The 17,763-nt window shown below is 36.9% G+C and overlaps 2 protein-coding genes across 2 annotated transcripts in view; one reads left to right on the top strand and one right to left on the bottom strand.

Moving 5' to 3' along the window:
* The window catches only part of btr09 (bloodthirsty-related gene family, member 9), a 5,353-nt gene extending 3,893 nt beyond the window's left edge, over window positions 1-1,460 (bottom strand). The window contains exons 1-3 of the mRNA XM_056462707.1: window positions 1,452-1,460; window positions 818-844; window positions 1-120 (exon numbers count right to left, since the gene is read on the bottom strand). The exon at window positions 1-120 is cut by the window's left edge and continues 78 nt beyond it. Coding sequence (XP_056318682.1) covers window positions 1-120; window positions 818-844; window positions 1,452-1,460 — 156 coding nt within the window. The remainder of the gene's footprint in view (window positions 121-817; window positions 845-1,451) is intronic.
* Window positions 1,461-2,753: 1,293 nt separating this feature from the next.
* On the top strand, window positions 2,754-17,340 carry faah2b (fatty acid amide hydrolase 2b). Its single transcript, XM_056461315.1, has 11 exons — window positions 2,754-2,957; window positions 6,090-6,172; window positions 6,251-6,387; window positions 8,060-8,269; window positions 8,551-8,670; window positions 8,757-8,892; window positions 8,966-9,083; window positions 9,172-9,291; window positions 12,745-12,853; window positions 13,005-13,193; window positions 17,076-17,340. Exons 1-11 carry the CDS (start codon window positions 2,775-2,777, stop codon window positions 17,249-17,251), a joined length of 1,581 nt encoding a protein of 526 aa, XP_056317290.1. The 5' UTR covers window positions 2,754-2,774; the 3' UTR covers window positions 17,252-17,340.
* The last annotated feature ends 423 nt before the right edge of the window (window positions 17,341-17,763 follow it).

Here is a 17,763-nt window from a genome sequence, read left to right as displayed (position 1 = left end):
ACACGTCTGATCATCTCTGCAGAACAGCTCAAGAGGCCGGTCATGCTCCGGACACAAATAATCCTGGAGATTTTTGACAGGGTTGATCAGCTTGTGTTGCTTTAAACCCAGAACTGTCAACTAACTTAGTGTTACTGTGTTACTAACTTACATTTAGATGAATCCAGACTTCTGGTATCTCCTAAAGATTCTTCCATTGTGTTTTTCTGATAAAGATTTAAAAATAATACACTTAATTAAACCATGAGCTGTAGCAAAAACAATGAATGGTAGATTGAAAAGTATCAAACAACAACACATAAATATATCTTGATATATAAAGATATCTGGTCCAATTATGCCTAAGTAATCAAAATTCATATGAAATCATCATGTAAGCTACACTAACAGGGTTTACTTGTTTTATTTTTGAGGGTGAAGTTGCTTACAAAATCACTGAAGCTTTTTTAGTACACAAAATAATGTCTATGAGGCTAAATGTAAATGTTATCTTGTTAAATTAATTTCATCCATTTTTTCATCTGTGTTTTTAAGATGTGATAGAATTACAACATGCATTAATATGAGCTTAATATGAACGCTAATAAGCTGCTAACGTTAGCTCCCCATGCCAAAGTGTAACTCAAAGTACTTCACATTTTACTTTACAAAGGCTCACCTGACATAATATAATACAATTCTGATGCCGTATTGTATTGCTGAAACAAGAAAAACAGAAGAATTTCGCCCTAAATCTAGCAAGATGTACACTACAAGACATGTGGCTACCCTACTGAAAAAAAAAAACTGAAGATGGAAGTACATTTCTTTTACATACCTGTGTCTCAGTTGTGCTCACGTATACCTAAACATATGCAAAAAATTTAGTTGTTGTCAGGAGTCAAGACACTTGCTTTCAGTTGTTCTTCAGTTCAGTTTCATTTCACTGAAAGTCTCCGCCCATCTACAGTGACATCATAGCTCGTCCTATATATGGAATAAGGGAAGATGAGTGATGAAAGATATTTGTTATTATTCTAGTCCCAAGAATAAAAATGAAAATACATATATTTTCTAAATGAAATTGATTCCTTGCTTAAAGCTATACGTCTATCTAACAACAAAAAATTCTGCAAGTTAATAGAAACTTATGAAAATATCATGCTTCAAGTATGTTAGTAATTAATGCTTTCTTTAACTTTGTACTTCCCCTTTATTTTGTTCACTTTTTTTCTTTTTCTTACTTCTTTTTACTTATGTGTTCTCATCACGTTGTAATTGTATATTCTTGTGTTCCAGTCTTCTACAGATTACTTCCTGATTTATATTGTACATTCTTCTTTTCTAAATAAAAGTTAATTTAAAAAAAAGGGAAGAAGATGAGTGTTCGACTTTTTAGTGAAAAGGAACATTTAATTAAAAAGGATGATGAAACTTTTATACATTTATTTTGTATGTGTGAATTTGTCAACCTGTATCATTATTTAAACCTACCTTTGCACAATCTTTTAGTTTAAAAGAATTTATTTTTTACTTTATTATTGAAGAATTTATCTTCAACTTTTTTTATCTTGTTCAGATTTTTTTTATACACATACAAAAATGCATGGCTTCAATCCCTACTTTGACATTTTCTTATTGAAGTTGACTCAAATCTTTCCGTATGTGTAACAACAATAAGTGTGTCAGATTCTTGGTTCTATATGAAGAACTGTTGTCTATTGACTCTGATTTGAGTTAGATTGCTTTCCTGTAAGGCACTTAATTTATTTATTTTCATACACTTTTATACAATTGTAATTTGCTTACCCCTTTCTTTGTTTTGTTAGTCTTTTTTTGTCTGCACTTAATGTAGCTTGTATTTCCCCTCTTTTGTATCTCTCTTATATTGATCTCCTGATTGTGGTTGTATATTTTAATTTTTGAAAAAAAATTAAAATAAACATTTAATTAAATCACTTATATTATTTGATAATAAGAAATGCGCTTCTTTCTTGAGTAAATATGATGAGATCTTTCATGCTACTTGATTTTTTAAAATTTTTTTGTTTTATTTAATTATAATTCCTTTTAATTATTAATATAATTTTTTTGTTTGTTTTGTCTTTATCCTGTGTCTCTAATGTGAATATTGTGTAAAATAACTGTTGTAAAATAACTGTTCTCCTTTACTGTATTGTAAGTTGTATTACATAGTTTCTTGAAGAAAAAAAATAGAAGATGAGCGTCTCAGATGAATGATTTACGAGTTTTTTTAATACTGGGCCACAAAGAGGTTAGGAAAGGTTGACTAGCTTAAATCATAAATTAAAAAGAGCTTTATACATAATGGAAATGTATTTTTCAGATAATAGAAATATCTTGAGTCAGCTGGCTACTGGAAGATGGACTGACTTTTTCTGCACAAATAAAAGCACAATAGTATATATACTAGTATACAAATAATACTATTTTATTTCTATAATAAATAACAGTGTTTATTATCAAACTGTAAGAATTAAAACAACGAAAGCAATAAAAATACATTAATTAATAATGAAAAAGTCAATTAATAAACGATTAGTACTGCATCTCTTGGTATTATACAGCGTTTATTTAATAGCCTTCGAAATATCGTTTCTAAAATAAAGTGTATATTGACTCCATAGGTCGCTATAAGAAAGCACTCAACCGATAAGAGGGAAATAAAACAGGTCAAAGTTCACGATCTCCACGGTTAAATGCTAGAGGTGTGGTAGCCGGTGGTGTGTGTCTGTATATATAATGCACCTTTCCCGATCTCTGCTCTCAGCACAATGGGTCTATCTCTCGGGGAGCGCGTGCAGCACTGTCTGCTGGTCCTCGTGCCCGGCCTGTTTCTGGCTCTCTTCAGGTTGCTCTCACCCGGCACAAAGCGTCCAAAACATCTTCCTCCAATCACAAACCCGCTGCTTGTTCTCTCTGCAGTGCAGCTGGCTGAGAAGATACGCAGAAGAGAGGTTTGAGCACTTATTTGCATTAGCTTCGTCACAGCTGAGCTTTAGTGAATGTGATTTTGGTGGTGTTGTGCAGGGTGACTGAGGTTGTTTGAGAGAGTTGGCATTGTTTTATAGGGGAATAAGAAATGAAAAGATAAATATAACCATTCATTGCACTATATTTTTAAAGTAAAAGCATTTCGTATTGTTAATTTTATTTTGCACATTTAAATGAAGCTGTTTCTCACTTCAAATATCTGGTTTTTTGGAGTGTTTGGCCATGTTGGAGAATGTAAACAAGGCCACTGAAAAGAACTAAACTTGCCTAATTTGCTAATTATTTCTGATGAAAATGATACATTTTTGACATGTTTTGGCCTGTACTAATCTGTCGAACTACATTTAGAATATTAAAGAAAAGACATTCAAAAGTTACAATTAAAGCAGAATAAAGCCTGTTAAATTAAGTTCGTCAGATTATTGCGCTTCTGTAGTAGATTACAGTGCAAATTGTTTTATTGTCACAATCACACATTTGTTATTTCATTATTTTGTCAGTTAAACTGTTCAGATAGCAGCTTTTGTCTTTTCTTTTCTTGTTTTAATTGCCACAACTTCTAGAGGAACAGGAAGATGAAATGGATCTCTCTTTTATAAATAATACAGAGAATATGAAAAAACCAACCTCTAGGTTTGCATGAATCAATCTATAATCAACAGACAAAACAAAATAAGACTATGACGTATTTTTAAAAAGGTTGTCATATTGCATAAAAAAATGAAGCACTTTTCTCGTTATATGTAAGTCTAAGAGAGGATACAAGAGAGTCAACTTCAGCAAGAAAAAGGGGTAAATATAAAGTAATTTAAAGCCATTTTCGCTTATGAATAATAAAAAAAGTAGTTTCCTCTACAAAGCTACAAAATGAGCAAGTCGCATCAGCATACGTTGAGATGGATAAATTGAACAGAATAGATTTCTGTGCAAAATTAATCTTGTTAGGTATACAAAATTTGTTTGGCAAAAGTCAGCTAACATTTGTAAAGGTACACCAGTAAAATGTACATCTGGGGTAATTTTTCTATTCAGTTGGAATATTTAGGTGTCGCGGTAGCGAAATGGGTAGAACGATCGCCTCATATAGCAAGAAGGTTGCTGGTTCGAGCCTCGGCTGGGTCAGTTGGCGTTTCTGTGTGGAGTTTGCAGGTTCTCCCAGTGTTTGCATGGTTTTCCTCCGGGTGCTTGGGTTACCCACATAGTCCAAAGACATGTGGTATCGGTGAATTGGGTAAGCTAAATTGTCTGTAGTGAATTTGTGTGTATGGATGTTTTCCAGTGTTGTGTTGCAGCTGGAAGGGCATCCGCTGCGTAAAACATGTGCTGGGTGAGTTGGCGGTTCATTCCGCTGTGGTGACCCCAGATTATTAAACCGAAAAGAAAATGAATGAATGAGTTGGAGTATTTAGTGAATGTGGGTGTTTTTACGTTTCTGATATCGATGCTGCACAAATGTAAAGCTGGATAAACACATGTAGTTAACTTTTACTGAACAAAAGATCATTTTTAACTGATAAAGGCTATTCCAACTGGCTTAAAACAAAGTATTTTATTCCTTTAATGGGTTTAGAATATACAATTCAGATTATTATTAAATAATTTAGTGACTTATTTCTAACAGTTATGCATGTCAGTATCGATCCAAAGGAAAATGTTGTGGCTCGAGAAGGAATGAACAAAACAAAAGAGCTTTGCTGATGGGAGTTGGATTAAGAAACTGGCGAGTATCTCCATCATGGCTGTGCATACAGGCAACTACTGAATCTGTGGCATAACTGAAAATATTCTATAGTGCCAGGATGTAATTGCTGTGATGTGTAGTACAAGAATGACAGTTCAGCAATAAACTCAATTGTATCTTGTTGCTCTAAACAATACCTCTGCTCCAAAGGTGTGAATGAAACCGACTTTATTGCATATTTATTTACTAGACTAGAGTATTCAGTATTCTGGGATTATCTTCTCAACTGTATGCTGTATAAAGGGCTCTGAAGTGCTTGGATTATGCCCAAACCTATTGTGTATATATGCTGCTATGGAAAAAAATTAAGTCCACTTGATCCACTTGAAATTATGCTTAACTGTTTTTAGATAACACTATACCAGTGTTTTAACTTCAGGGGAGTTTAACTCCATGAAAATGTACTCCCTATTTACTCATCCTCATGTGATAAGTGGAGTTGATTTCTTGTATTGAACACAAAATAAGTTATTTTGAAGAAAGATAGAGACCTGTAACCACTGACCACCATAGGAGGAAAAAAAATCAAATACTATGAAAGTCAATGGTTACAGGTTTTCAAGATTTAACAGAACAACAAAAACAAACCTCCATCTGGTAGGGAATAAGTAAAGGATGAGTAAATGATAGCAGCTGTGTGGTGATCGCACTGGCGCCGTTGTCCTGTGGCTGCCGTCGCATCATCCAAGTGGATGCTCTACACTGGTGGTGGTGTGGGGACATACACCCAGCACTTTGGGTGTATGGCCATGCACAATAAATGCACTATATAAATAAAATTGTAAAAAAATACACATTACATTTCATAATGTCACCTTTTTCTAATTTTCTGATGACTAAATAACAAAGGACATCAAGCAGACTCCATTTCCTTAAAGGAAAAGTTCAACAAAAATGCTAATTATTTTGTTGTAATTCTTTGTGAAAGACAAAAAAAATAAATACATGCATAAATTACTTTGGTCATCCTAATATGAAATACACTAAGGAACTAAACTTTTATTTGTTTGTGTTCCAAAGAAGAAAATAACCATTTGGAAACCTATTATAGTGTATCAAAGAAATAATAATATGTATTATTATATTATAATTCTTAAATTTAATACAAATATACAGAATATTTGGACTGTGCACATATTATACTACAAGCACAGCAAGCATAAGAGCCATAATGTTTGCACAATCCTTTTATCATGTACACAAGTTAATATTAGTCCTTAAGCAATGCAAGTTTACTGATATATTTCCCACTACTTATGGAGTTAATCTAAAATAAATAACCAGATATTTTGTTCTTGTGCTTGTTTTTAGACGTGTGTAATATTGAACATGAATCCATATAATGTAAATGCAGGTTACCAGTGTGGAGGTTGTGCAGGCGTATATTGACAGGATTCAGGAAGTGAACCCACTGCTCAATGCTTTGGTCAAAGACAGGTGAGCACTTGCTTTTATTAAGGTAACAGTATTTGTACTTGACGTTACACTACTAATGTCCACTGTCCTCTCTTTCAGGTTTTCTGCCGCTCTTCTGGAGGCAGCTCGTGCAGACAAACTAATAAAGGAGGAAAATGGAGGAGAGGAAGTTCTGAGGAACCAATTTCCTCTGCTTGGTGTTCCAATGTCTGTCAAAGAGTCATTCGAACTACAGGGTACAGTTAACCTATAGTGACCATCTGACCGCACATCCTCACTTACAGTATGAAACACCACATGACCATAACATTGAAAATCACATTTAAATTGAAATCCAATCAGTAACCAAACTTCATCAGAGTGCTTTAGTATGCACTATTTAGGGTGTTCACACTTGAATTAGTTGACCCTGGTTTATTTTAAACCCTGATGAAACTGAATTCTGGGTTTTACATTTAACACTGATTATAATTTGATTAGTGTTAAATGTAGTTAATCAAGAGTATCATGAGTATGACATTTTCACCACAGGTTAATTTCATTATTTGCATATTTCATTTATATTCATATATGATGTCACTGATGTGGAGAACGCAATATATAGGTAACGGTGTTTGCAGTATTAAAGGGATAGTTCACCCAAAATTCTGTCATCATTTACTCACCCCTCACTTTGACTTTTTTCCCTTCTGTTGACCACAAAAGAAGATATTTTAAAAAATGCTGAAAACCGGTAAGCTATGACTTTAATAATTTCATGGACTTTTTATCATTCCTACTATGGAAGTCAGTAGTTACCGGTTTCTAACATTTTTCAAAATAGCTAAATGAAGCAGTGCCAACACTTTTTCTAAATTAAACGTGTGAATCGTTTCTTGCAGTTAAAAGCAGTGCTTTGAACAATAATCATTTGTGGTAGGTTAAGAACAGAGCTGCTTTAAGTTGTCCTAGAATAAGCTTCCGCTATTAATGATAAAGGAGCAATATCATCTAATCAATATTTTATGTTTATTCATTTAACTTAATAGACAAATAGCTTTAGGTAAAGTAGAAGTGCAATCTGTTTTATGAGGACCGTAAAATCGATTGTGTTTTTAGTGGGCTGTATCTACAAACACTGCTGTATGATTGTGGTTTGCTATTGCTGAAGTCATACGAGTGACCATTGTCTAACTCTCGCGCCTTTAAACGTGTCATCAGAGAAAGATGGACTTATTATTATTTATTTTTTTATTGGTGGGGAAATTGTTAAAAAGTGCAAAGATTAATTATTTATAGTCATTTATAAGTAGTTAAAGTTGACAAAGCAAATGACAATTCCTGTTTTTTTATAAGAATTGTTGATTTCTTCAGTTGCATAGCTGAATATATAAAAAAACTGGGCTTTTTTTCCCTGTTGGCTCAACTAACTGCTTGTTAAAGGCATAGTTCTCCCAAAAATGTAAAACTGTCATCAATTAATCATCTTTTTACTGGTCCCAAACTTGAGTTTCTTTATTCAATTAAACACAAACTAAGATTTCTTTATTTTTTGAAGAAAGCTGCAAACCTGTAACCATTGACTTCCACTGTAGAAAGAAAATACAATTGAAGTCAGTGGTTACAGGTTTGCAGCTTTCTTCGAAAAAATGTTCTTCCTTTGTTTTCAGCAGAAAAAAAGAAAAGGTTTAAAACCATGTAAGGATGAGTAAAAGGTGAGGTAATTATCATTTTGGGTCAACTATCCCTTAAATAGTCAGTCATACATCATATACAGAGTCATATATGTGAGTTATGTTTATGGAATTTGACAATTAAAAAAAAATGTATATAACAATCTGTCCAGCTTGATTTGATGTATCATTCATCAACAATAACAAGCTTCATTATTGTATGAATTTGACTAGAAATGGCTGATTTCTGTTACAGGCATGCCTAATTCTGGTGGATTGAAATCCCGGGGTAAAGTGCTTGCCAGTGTGGATGCTCCTCCTGTGGCTCTGTTGAAGAGAGCTGGAGCGATTCCTCTTGGTGTCACCAACACCAGCGAGCTCTGCATGTGGATGGAGTCCAACAACCACCTCTACGGGATCACCAGTAACCCCTACGACCTTGAGAGGATGTGTGGAGGAAGCTCAGGTCTTCAAAAAAATGGAGAGAAAGAAAAATAATTATAAACCTTAAACATATAGGCTGTTTAACAGTTATACAGTAGTCAACATTTGAAGTGGATCAAAAGTTGTCCTAAAACTACTGAACAACACCCTTTCTTGTCTTAGGACAGTTTTGAAAAATCCACTTCAAATGTTGACTATTGTACTTCATTTAGCACTGCTCCTGTTGCAGTGATGTTCAGCTCAACAGTGTTGTAATTAGCCATTAACTATTATTAGGGTAAACACAGATGCTGTTTCTGATAGGTGGAGAGGGAAGCATCATCGGTGGTGGTGCGTCTGTGTTTGGCATCGGCTCTGATATTGGAGGAAGTATCCGCATGCCGTGCTTTTTCAATGGGATTTTTGGACACAAACCCTCAAAAGGTAGGGATTTTGCTGTGATCTTTCCGTCATTTGAAAAACCATGGTACATATTATCAAAGTGAAAGAGTGTTTAATTTCGTTTTCAGATGTAGTGTCAAATGACAATCAGTTTCCCAGATGTTCTGGTCTCCAGAATAATTACACTGGTTCTGGGCCAATGTGTCGCTATGCTGAAGACCTGCTCCCCCTTCTGAAGATCATGGCTGGACCCAGTGCAGACAAGTACTTTTTACTGAGATACAGATGAGAGCTGACAAATCTCATTCTGTACTGACACAAAGCACATATTTTACAGACTTACCCTCTCAAAAGCGGTGGATCTGAAAAAGTTGCGTTTCTTCACAATAGTAGATGATGGTGGATCTCCACTGACATCTCCTGTAGACAGACAACTTATCGAAGTTCAAAAGAGGGTAAGAAGACAAAACAATTACTGCAGTGATTTTGCATATTATGTGCAAGCATAAATGCACAAATGGCCTAATATTGTATTTGTCACAGGTTGCTGCACGTTTAGAGGCAGATCTGGGGGTCACGGTTCAGGAAGTTAGTTTTCCTCAGCTCAAATACTCTTTTCAGATCTGGGACACGTTCTTAGCACTTCCAGACAAAGATGGCAAGGTGTGTAGTACTACAAGTTACTAAATGTTCTGTAATACAGTGTATTTGACTGCGCTGACAAATGTAGAACAAACTCGCAGGAGAATTTAAGTTGTATTGTATCAAAGCAGTGGTGGAAAGAGAACTGAAAAATTAAACTCAAGTAAAAGTACCATTACTTACCCAAAAAGGTATTGCAAGTAGAGGAAAATTAATTGTAAGTATGAGTAAAAAGTAGCTCTTTTAAAAGTACTCAAGAATAGTGAGTATTGCTGTGAAAAGTTGATGCATCAATTTGTGCATGCGTGTGTGAAAACGTAACATTCTGTAGTGCATTTAGTGATTGTTTAAGGTCATTTGGTGATTTCAGTCATCATACAGTAGACATCTGCCATCTTCTCATCAGTCACATGCAGTCTGAACAGTCTCTCGATCATTGCGTGTAATGAGTTTGTGTCATGAGGTTGTTCTGTATAATGCAAATTTTTCCCCATGTGCAACTTAATTGGATGTCAATCCCAGAACTGATTGTTCTACTTGTAGTACTGTATTTCCACCATAAACAGAAAAGAATAATAAAGTAGTGGCTACAGGTTGAAGAAAATAGTGGAGTAAAAGTACTGATACATCATTAAAATATAGATTGTAGATGATGTAGATTGTGTCAAAGCAGCTTCACATAGAAGATCATAGTAAATTGAAACCGTGTAGTTCAGTTTTCAGAGTTTAAGTTCAGTTCAGCTCAGTTCAGTGTGGTTTAATGATCACTACTGAGAGTATAAACACTGAAGAGCAAATCCAACGATGCGCAGCTCTACAGATCCCGAACCATGCAAGCCAGTGGTGAGGAAAAAACTTCATCAATTGGCGAAAGTGAAGAATTAAAAAATCTTGAGAGAAACCAGGCACAGTTGGGCACGATCATTTCTCCTCTAGCCAAACTTCTTGTGCAGAGCTGCAGTCAAGGCGCTGGAGAAGCTGGACGTCAGCGAGACTCGTCTGTTCCCGGAGCGTCACAGGAATCTTATGCTCTCCACTCCTCCATGACCACCACAGCAGCTGCTTAGGATACGGCCTGGTCCAGGATTATGGAAACCTTGGGATCATCTCGTCGCTGGTCTTGGATCGAATCAGTGGCGCTGCATAGTCTCTGAGAGCCTCTGCATGAGTATCCCCAGGTGGAAAAAGAGAATAAAGAGAATTAGCATAGCTGCTGCTCTTAGCATATATAAATGAGATGTAAAAACCTGTGTGGAGCACATTCATGTTTCATACCGCTAAGTGATGCACTGAGTGTATGCTCTACTAACAAGATAGGTCTTTAATCTAGTTTTGAACTGCGAGAGTGTGTCTTGGCCTTGGACATTATCAAGGAGGCTATTCCAGAGTTTAGGAGCCAGAAATGAGAAGGCTCGACCCAAGACAGAAGGTTGGATAGATAAACAGGAGCTAGATTATTTAAAGCTTTATAGGTAAGAAACAATTATTTTAAATTCAATTTGACACTTTACAGGCAGCCAGTGTAAAGAGGATAAAATTGGGGTGATATGATCAAATTTTGGTAAGAACTCTGGCAGCTGCATTTTGTTCTAGCTGAAGTTTGTTTATAGAGGATGCTGGGCAGCCAGCAAACAGAGCATTACAGTAATCCATCCTAGAAGTCATAAAAGCATGGACTAGCTTTTCTGCATCTGAGATAGATAGCATACTACGTAACTTAGCAATATTTCTCTGATGAAAGAAGGCAGTTTTTGTGACATGGGATATGATTTTTAAATAAAAGTAATAAATAAAAGTTAAGTTGCTGTCTAATATGACACCCAGATCTTTTATAGTGGAGTTAACGCTAACTTTGTATCCCTCTAATTGTAGGTCGAGTTTTGAAATCTGCTGTGTACAGGATTTAGGCCCAATAAGTAATAATTCTGTTATTTACTCAATTCAATTCACCTTTATTTGTATAGCGCTTATACAATGTAGATTGTGTCAAAGCAGCTTCACATAAAAGGTCATAGCAAATTGGAACAGTGTAGTTTAGTTTGTAGTGTTAAAGTTCAGTTCAGTTTAGCTCAGTTCAGTGTGGTTTAAAAATCACCACTGAGAGTCCAAACACTGAAGAGCAAATCCAACGATGCGCAGCTCTATAGATCCCGAACCATGCAAGCCAGTGGCGACAGCAGAGAGGGAAAAAAAACTTCACTAAATGGCGAAAGTGAAGAAAAAAAACCTTGAGAGAAACCAGACTCAGTTGGGCATGACCATTTTAATTTCTCCGCTGGCCAAACGTCTTGTGCAGAGCTGCAGTCTCAGTGGCGGAGGCTGGAAGCTGGCCTCAGCGAAGACTCGTCTGTCTCTGGAGCGTCACAGGAATCAGTCTCATGTTCTCCACTCTTCCATGACCACCACAGTAGCTGCTCAGGATACGGCCTGGTCCAGGATATGGAAACCTTGGGATCATCTCGTCGTTGGTCTTGGATCGAGTCAGTGACTCTGCATAGTCTGAGGGCCTCGGGAAGAGTATCCCCAGGTGGAAATGGAGAATAAAGAAAATAATTAAACAAGATGCAGAACCTGTCTGGAAGCCCCCTAAGTGGTGCACTAAGTGTATGCTTTACTGAACAGATAGGTCTGTAATCTAGTTTTGAATTGGGAGAGTGTGTCTGAGCCTCGGACGTTATCAGGAAGGCTATTCCAGAGTTTAGGAGCCATATGAGAAGGCTCGACCTCCTTTACTCGACTTTGCTATTCTAGGTACTACCAGAAGCCCTAAGTTTTGAGACCTTAAAGAGCGAGTTGGATTGTAGCAAGACAGAAGATTGGTTAGATAAACAGGAGCTAGATTATTTAAAGCTTTATATGTAAGAAGCAATATTTTAAATTCAATACGAAACTTAACAGGCAGCCAGTGTAAGGAGGATAAAATTGGGGTGATGTGATCAAATTTTCTAGACCTGGTAAGAACTCTGGCAGCAGCATTTTGTACTAGCTGAAGTTTGTTAATAGAGGATGCTGGGCAGCCAGCAAACAGTGCATTACAGTAGTCCAGCCTAGAAGTCATAAAAGCATGGACTAGCTTTTCTGCATCTGAGATGGATAGCATACTTCGTAACTTAGCGATATTTCTCAGATGAAAGAAAGCAGTTTTTGTGACATGGGATTTATGATTTTTAAAAGTTAAATTGCTGTCAAGTGAAAGTAAAATTTTAAAACTACTTTAAGTTGTTTTTCCTCAGGAATTTTACTTTCAGTAATTTGTAACTTCACACCACTGCATCAGTGTTGTTTTCCTGTGTATTGCTATAAAGCTGCTGTACTATATAAAGCACTGTATAAATAAAGGTGACCGAAATTGCCATGACATGTTAAGTACTTAGTATTTTAAAGTCTACATTCAACAGATGGTTGAAGCGACCACAAGTGCTTTTATGATTACGGTACTAGCGCAAGCATGATTGTGTGTGTTTATTTTTTAAGCCACCAGAAGCTTTTGTTGAGCTGATGGCAGACGGAGTCTCTGTGTGGCCTGTTTGGGAGCTGATAAAGAGGATATTTGGAAGATCTGAACACACAGTGGCTGCTATTGGTAAACTCTAACAACGATTGCTATTCTTTATGGCATTTGGCAGTTATGTTTTAACTTTATTGTTCATTGGGTTATATTAACGTTCTTTAAATGTCTTTCAAAATAACGTATTGTTGAACGTTTATCATTCCCCCCTTGTGGCTGAATTCAGGTTTGGCTCTGATGGAGCGTTCCCACAGCTCCAAGCCATCCGAGTTCATCCTGAAACAGAAGGAGGATTTGCAGAGGGAGATGGAGGATCTGCTAGGGACAGATGGTGTGCTGCTGTACCCCTCTCACCCTCTTCTCGCACCCAAACACCATCATCCACTTTTTATGCCATTCAACTTCAGCTACACAGGTAAGGGCTGCTTGGGAGATATACAAACTAAATCCTTTACTAATATTAGACTTTGGACATTTAGCATATACACCCCTGCCATCCTTATTAGGTTTCAAGAGTTTACACTGAGATATCTCTTGATAATATTAGTGGGTTTGGCATGCTGGTCCGGAATAGATCAATCCTATAGCGTGCCCCTCTCGAAACTAGTTTGTGATACTTCACATATCTTTAACACGAATATCTAATAATTTAATTAGATTGTTTAATCTGAGAGCGGCACAATTGGCTCACAATAATAAGGTTGCTGGTTCGAGGTTTGGCTGTGGACTTTGCATGTTCTTCTCTTGTCTGCATGGGTTTTGTCCGGGTGCTCTAAGTTTACCCCACAGTTCAAAGACATGCAGTATAGGTGAATTGGAGGGCTATATTGTCAGTGCAGGGGTGCGGCAGGAATAACGGTAAAACGTATACCAGAGTAATTGGTGGTGTATTCCACGTGGCAACCCCTGATAGAACAGGCACTAAGATGAAGCAAAAGTGATTGGATGAGTTCAAACTGAGCATCTCAAGGAAAAAGGGGATCCAACTGAGCATTAGCAATGTGTAGCTTATAAAGTAGCCGGTAGTTGTTTTGTTTTATGAACGATGCACTTTTGGAAATTCATTGATATAGATTTGGAGCTCATTGATAACAATATGTCCAGCGGCAATCACTCTGCAGCTCTCACATTGTTGCTTACTGAAGAGAAGCAAGGTTGAGTCTGGTACCTGGATGGGAGGCTAAATAGGAAAAATGCTGGAAGAAGTGCTAGTGAGGGGAAGCTCATGCTGTCTTTGTGGGTCCTGATGCTCCAGTATAGGGATGGGGACATTATACTATCAGTGAGGAGCCTCCTTTGGATAAAGTTAAAGCAGTGTTCTTTGAAAAGTGTAGGGGATGGACAGTGGCAACCTGGCCACATTTGCCCACTAGCCTCCTAACCATCACCATATCTACAAATTGGCTTCATCACTCTGCCTCCTTTCCACCAACGAGGGCCTCATTTATAAAATTAAGCAAAAAACATTCTACATTTGTTCTAAGATCATTTCACTAAAGTGTAATTCAGAGAAAACAAATGTGTGCACAAAACCCTGCATACCCATGCGTACACCTCTCTTCCACGTGACATTTTCATTCATTCATTCATTTTCTTTTCGGCTTAGTCCCTTTATTAATCTGGGGTCGCCACAGTGGAATGAACCACCAACTTATGCAGCATTTGTTTTATGCAGCGGATGCCCTTCCAGCTGCAACCCATCACTGGGAAACACACACTTATTCACACACTCATACACTACGGACAATTTAGCCTACCCAATTCACCTGTACTGCATGTCTTTGGACTGTGGGGGAAACCGGAGCACCCGGAGGAAACCCATGCGAATGCAGGGAGAACATGCAAACTCCACACAGAAACGCCAACTGACCCAGCCGAGGCTCAAACCAGCGACCTTCTTACTACCTACTGCGCCACTGCAGCGCCCCATGTGACATTTTATAAATAGCAAATGATCTTGAAATTGTGTGCAGTTAACTGCTGTCAGATCTCTGCCTTGTAAATGCCCCCTAATTAATATCATCATTACTATATAAACGAGCACACACCAATATATCTGAATATTTATGGTTAAGAATGATGAGCACAAAGAGGAAAAAACCTTTCAGAGTCTGCGGAGCACAGAGACCATTTTGGAGGGCCTCAAGTTTGTGATCTTGTAAAAAGTGAGCAGTACTATGTCAATGTCCAATTTTTTTATATAGCACTATTTGATAAAACCAGAGGTTGACAAATGTGCTGCACAGAACAAATCAAAACAGATAAAAACTAATTATATATATATATATATGCATAAAATTATAGCTAAAACAGACAATTTTCACTGATAAAATGCCAAATCAAAGAGGAACGTTTTCAACCTAGATTTAAAAATGGACAGGGATGAAACAGATCTGATACAGAGGGGCAGAGCATTTTACAACCTAGGACCAGCTACTGCGAAAGCACGGTCACCTCTGCATTTCAGCCTCGACTTAGGGATGCATAACAGTCTCTGGTTAGATGACTGAAGAGACCAACCAGGCTGATGCTCAATTAACTTTTCTGACAGATAAGAAAGTGCCAGGCCATTTAGAGATAAAAAACCAAGAGAAGCAGTTTAAAGGTAACTCGTTGGTGCACAGGCAGCCAGTGCAGAGAGCGTAAAATTGGGGTAATGTGGTCTTGTTTCTTGGTACCAGTTAAAAGCCTTGCAGCAGCATTTTGAACTAATTGTAACCGGGATAAGGTTTTCTGACTAATCCCAAAGTATAATGAGTTACAATAGTCCACTCTAGTGGTAATAAAAGCATGGGTTATTTTTTTTCCAACATTTTTTCTGGATAAAATAGATTTGACTGTTTTTAAAAGTCAAAGCTGAAAGAAGCAGGATTTGACCACTGCATTTATCTGTTTGTCAAAGCTCAAGCCATCGTCCAGATTTTTTACCCAGGACTTCATAGAAAAACTAAATTTTTCAATAGATTTACTATCGGTGCTCTGGAAGAGTTTGACAGGCAGAACAAAATCATTTCACTCTTACTTTCATTAAAATCTAGAAAGTTCAAGGACAACCAGTCTTTCACATCCGAAGAGCAGAGCATAAGTGTCTCTAGCCCATTTGAACTTTATTTTAAAGGCAGGTAGATTTGGGTGTCATCCGCATAACAGTGAAAAGACAGAACATGTTTTCGAAAAACAGAGCCCAGAGGAAGCATGTATAAGGAGAAAAGAACAGGGGCTAAAAGAGATCCCTGGGGAACACCACATGACAAATGTGCTGCCTCAGATGAACGTTCTCCAATAGTGACTTTAAAACTGCGATTGGACTGATAGGATTTAAACCAGTCCAGGGCACTTTCTTTTATCCCCACAATGTACTACTTTCAAAATCACTCGCTATGATGACTAATAAAAAGCGTAGTCTCGCACCTTTTTCGCACAAAAAACATCAAAAGAAAATATGGACGTTTCATATCATACATTATTAGATGATTATGGTCACTTGTCTAAAAGATCAGCATATAATTTGGCATTTCACTAGGTTTACTATACATATTACTATACAGATATAAATGATAAAAGTGTAATGCTGATGTCTCCATTTTCACAAGCAGAGGCTTTTTATTTATTTTAGATCCATTTTTTCTATATTGATTGATTGATTGATATTATGCATTAGTAAATTTATAATATTACAAATTATCTAGCAAAATAAAATGCAACACCATGCAATAAACTGTGCTGCCAACAGTGTGAGTAAAGCACTCAATATTGAGCTTTTTAAAAGGTCATTTTAATCTTGCGGAAAAAATAAATCTGACTGCACTGCAAAATTAATCTCAAACGCTGCATCTTTGATGATGAATTTGGTGCTTGTACACCCCTTTAATTAGATGTTCAAACGACTTTGCCACTAGAAAAAGTGTGCAAGTCTGCTCAGACCTTGACATAGTAGTAAATACTTTAACATTAAAGATAAATTCTTATAAATGTGAACATTGTCGTGGATTTAAGTGTATGCATTCTTTTATAAATGAGGCCCCTGATGTGTTCTCTGCATTCTGCCATATAATGGCTTGTTGTGCTTGGGGATAATATTAGGGATTCCCCCTTTAAATCTGTATTGCTTAAAGTACTGAAAAAAAGAAATTAATATTAACAATGGCTTTATATGCATCTAGTATTATACTCTGAAAGTGGATAGATAACTGTAGTATTGAGTTCATTATTAATGCAAATCAGGAATATAAGGGGTGTGCGTGTTCTAAATAAGACCCTTTTTAAAAATGCAGCAATTTCACCCATTTCTATCTAGGAATCCTAAACATCCTGGGCCTGCCAGTGACCCAGTGCCCCCTGGGGTTGAGTAAGGAGCGACTGCCCTTGGGTGTGCAGGTGGTGGCTGGGATGTTTCAAGACCATCTGACCTTGGCTATGGCGCTCTACCTGGAGAAGGCTTTTGGTGGCTGGGTAGATCCTGGAGTGGTTTGATCACTGAAGGAAATGCAAGTTAAAAATACAACCTCAACACACTGTTTCACCCACATGAAGTAAAGCGATTGTTTAGTGAAAAATCTGAATTCTGTCATGACTATTCATTATATTTCCTGCAATTACAAACCTGTATGACTGACTTCTATTGGGTTAGACTTTTTTTTGGAAGTAGGAGCTACTTTGGTCTCCTCAGAAGGTAGTCCTAAAACAAAACGCATTTTCTGAGATGTTAACAGTCATATATGTGTCCCACGCTGCTAAAAACACCATCAGGACACACATATTTGACTAAAAATTGAAAATTGTTTGTTTTTGTGTTGTTTCGAGAAAATTCATTCTTCCGCTTTAAAAAGAAATGTTGAAGCTACGTCACGGCAATGAGGTCATTGTGTGAAGTCCAGCGTGGAGATTGGCTGTCTGTACCGGCTAGTGCGACGTGATGTCATTGCTTTTTTAGCATTAATTCATGAGAAAGACTTGGTTTGAACCAATCAGTGTGCTCTATTGTG

Source organism: Danio aesculapii, chromosome 7, assembly GCF_903798145.1.
Source record: "Danio aesculapii chromosome 7, fDanAes4.1, whole genome shotgun sequence".
Classification (NCBI taxonomy): domain Eukaryota; kingdom Metazoa; phylum Chordata; class Actinopteri; order Cypriniformes; family Danionidae; genus Danio; species Danio aesculapii.
The sequence above is the reverse complement of the archived record's forward strand: the minus strand, read 5'-3'. Positions and strand labels throughout refer to the sequence as shown.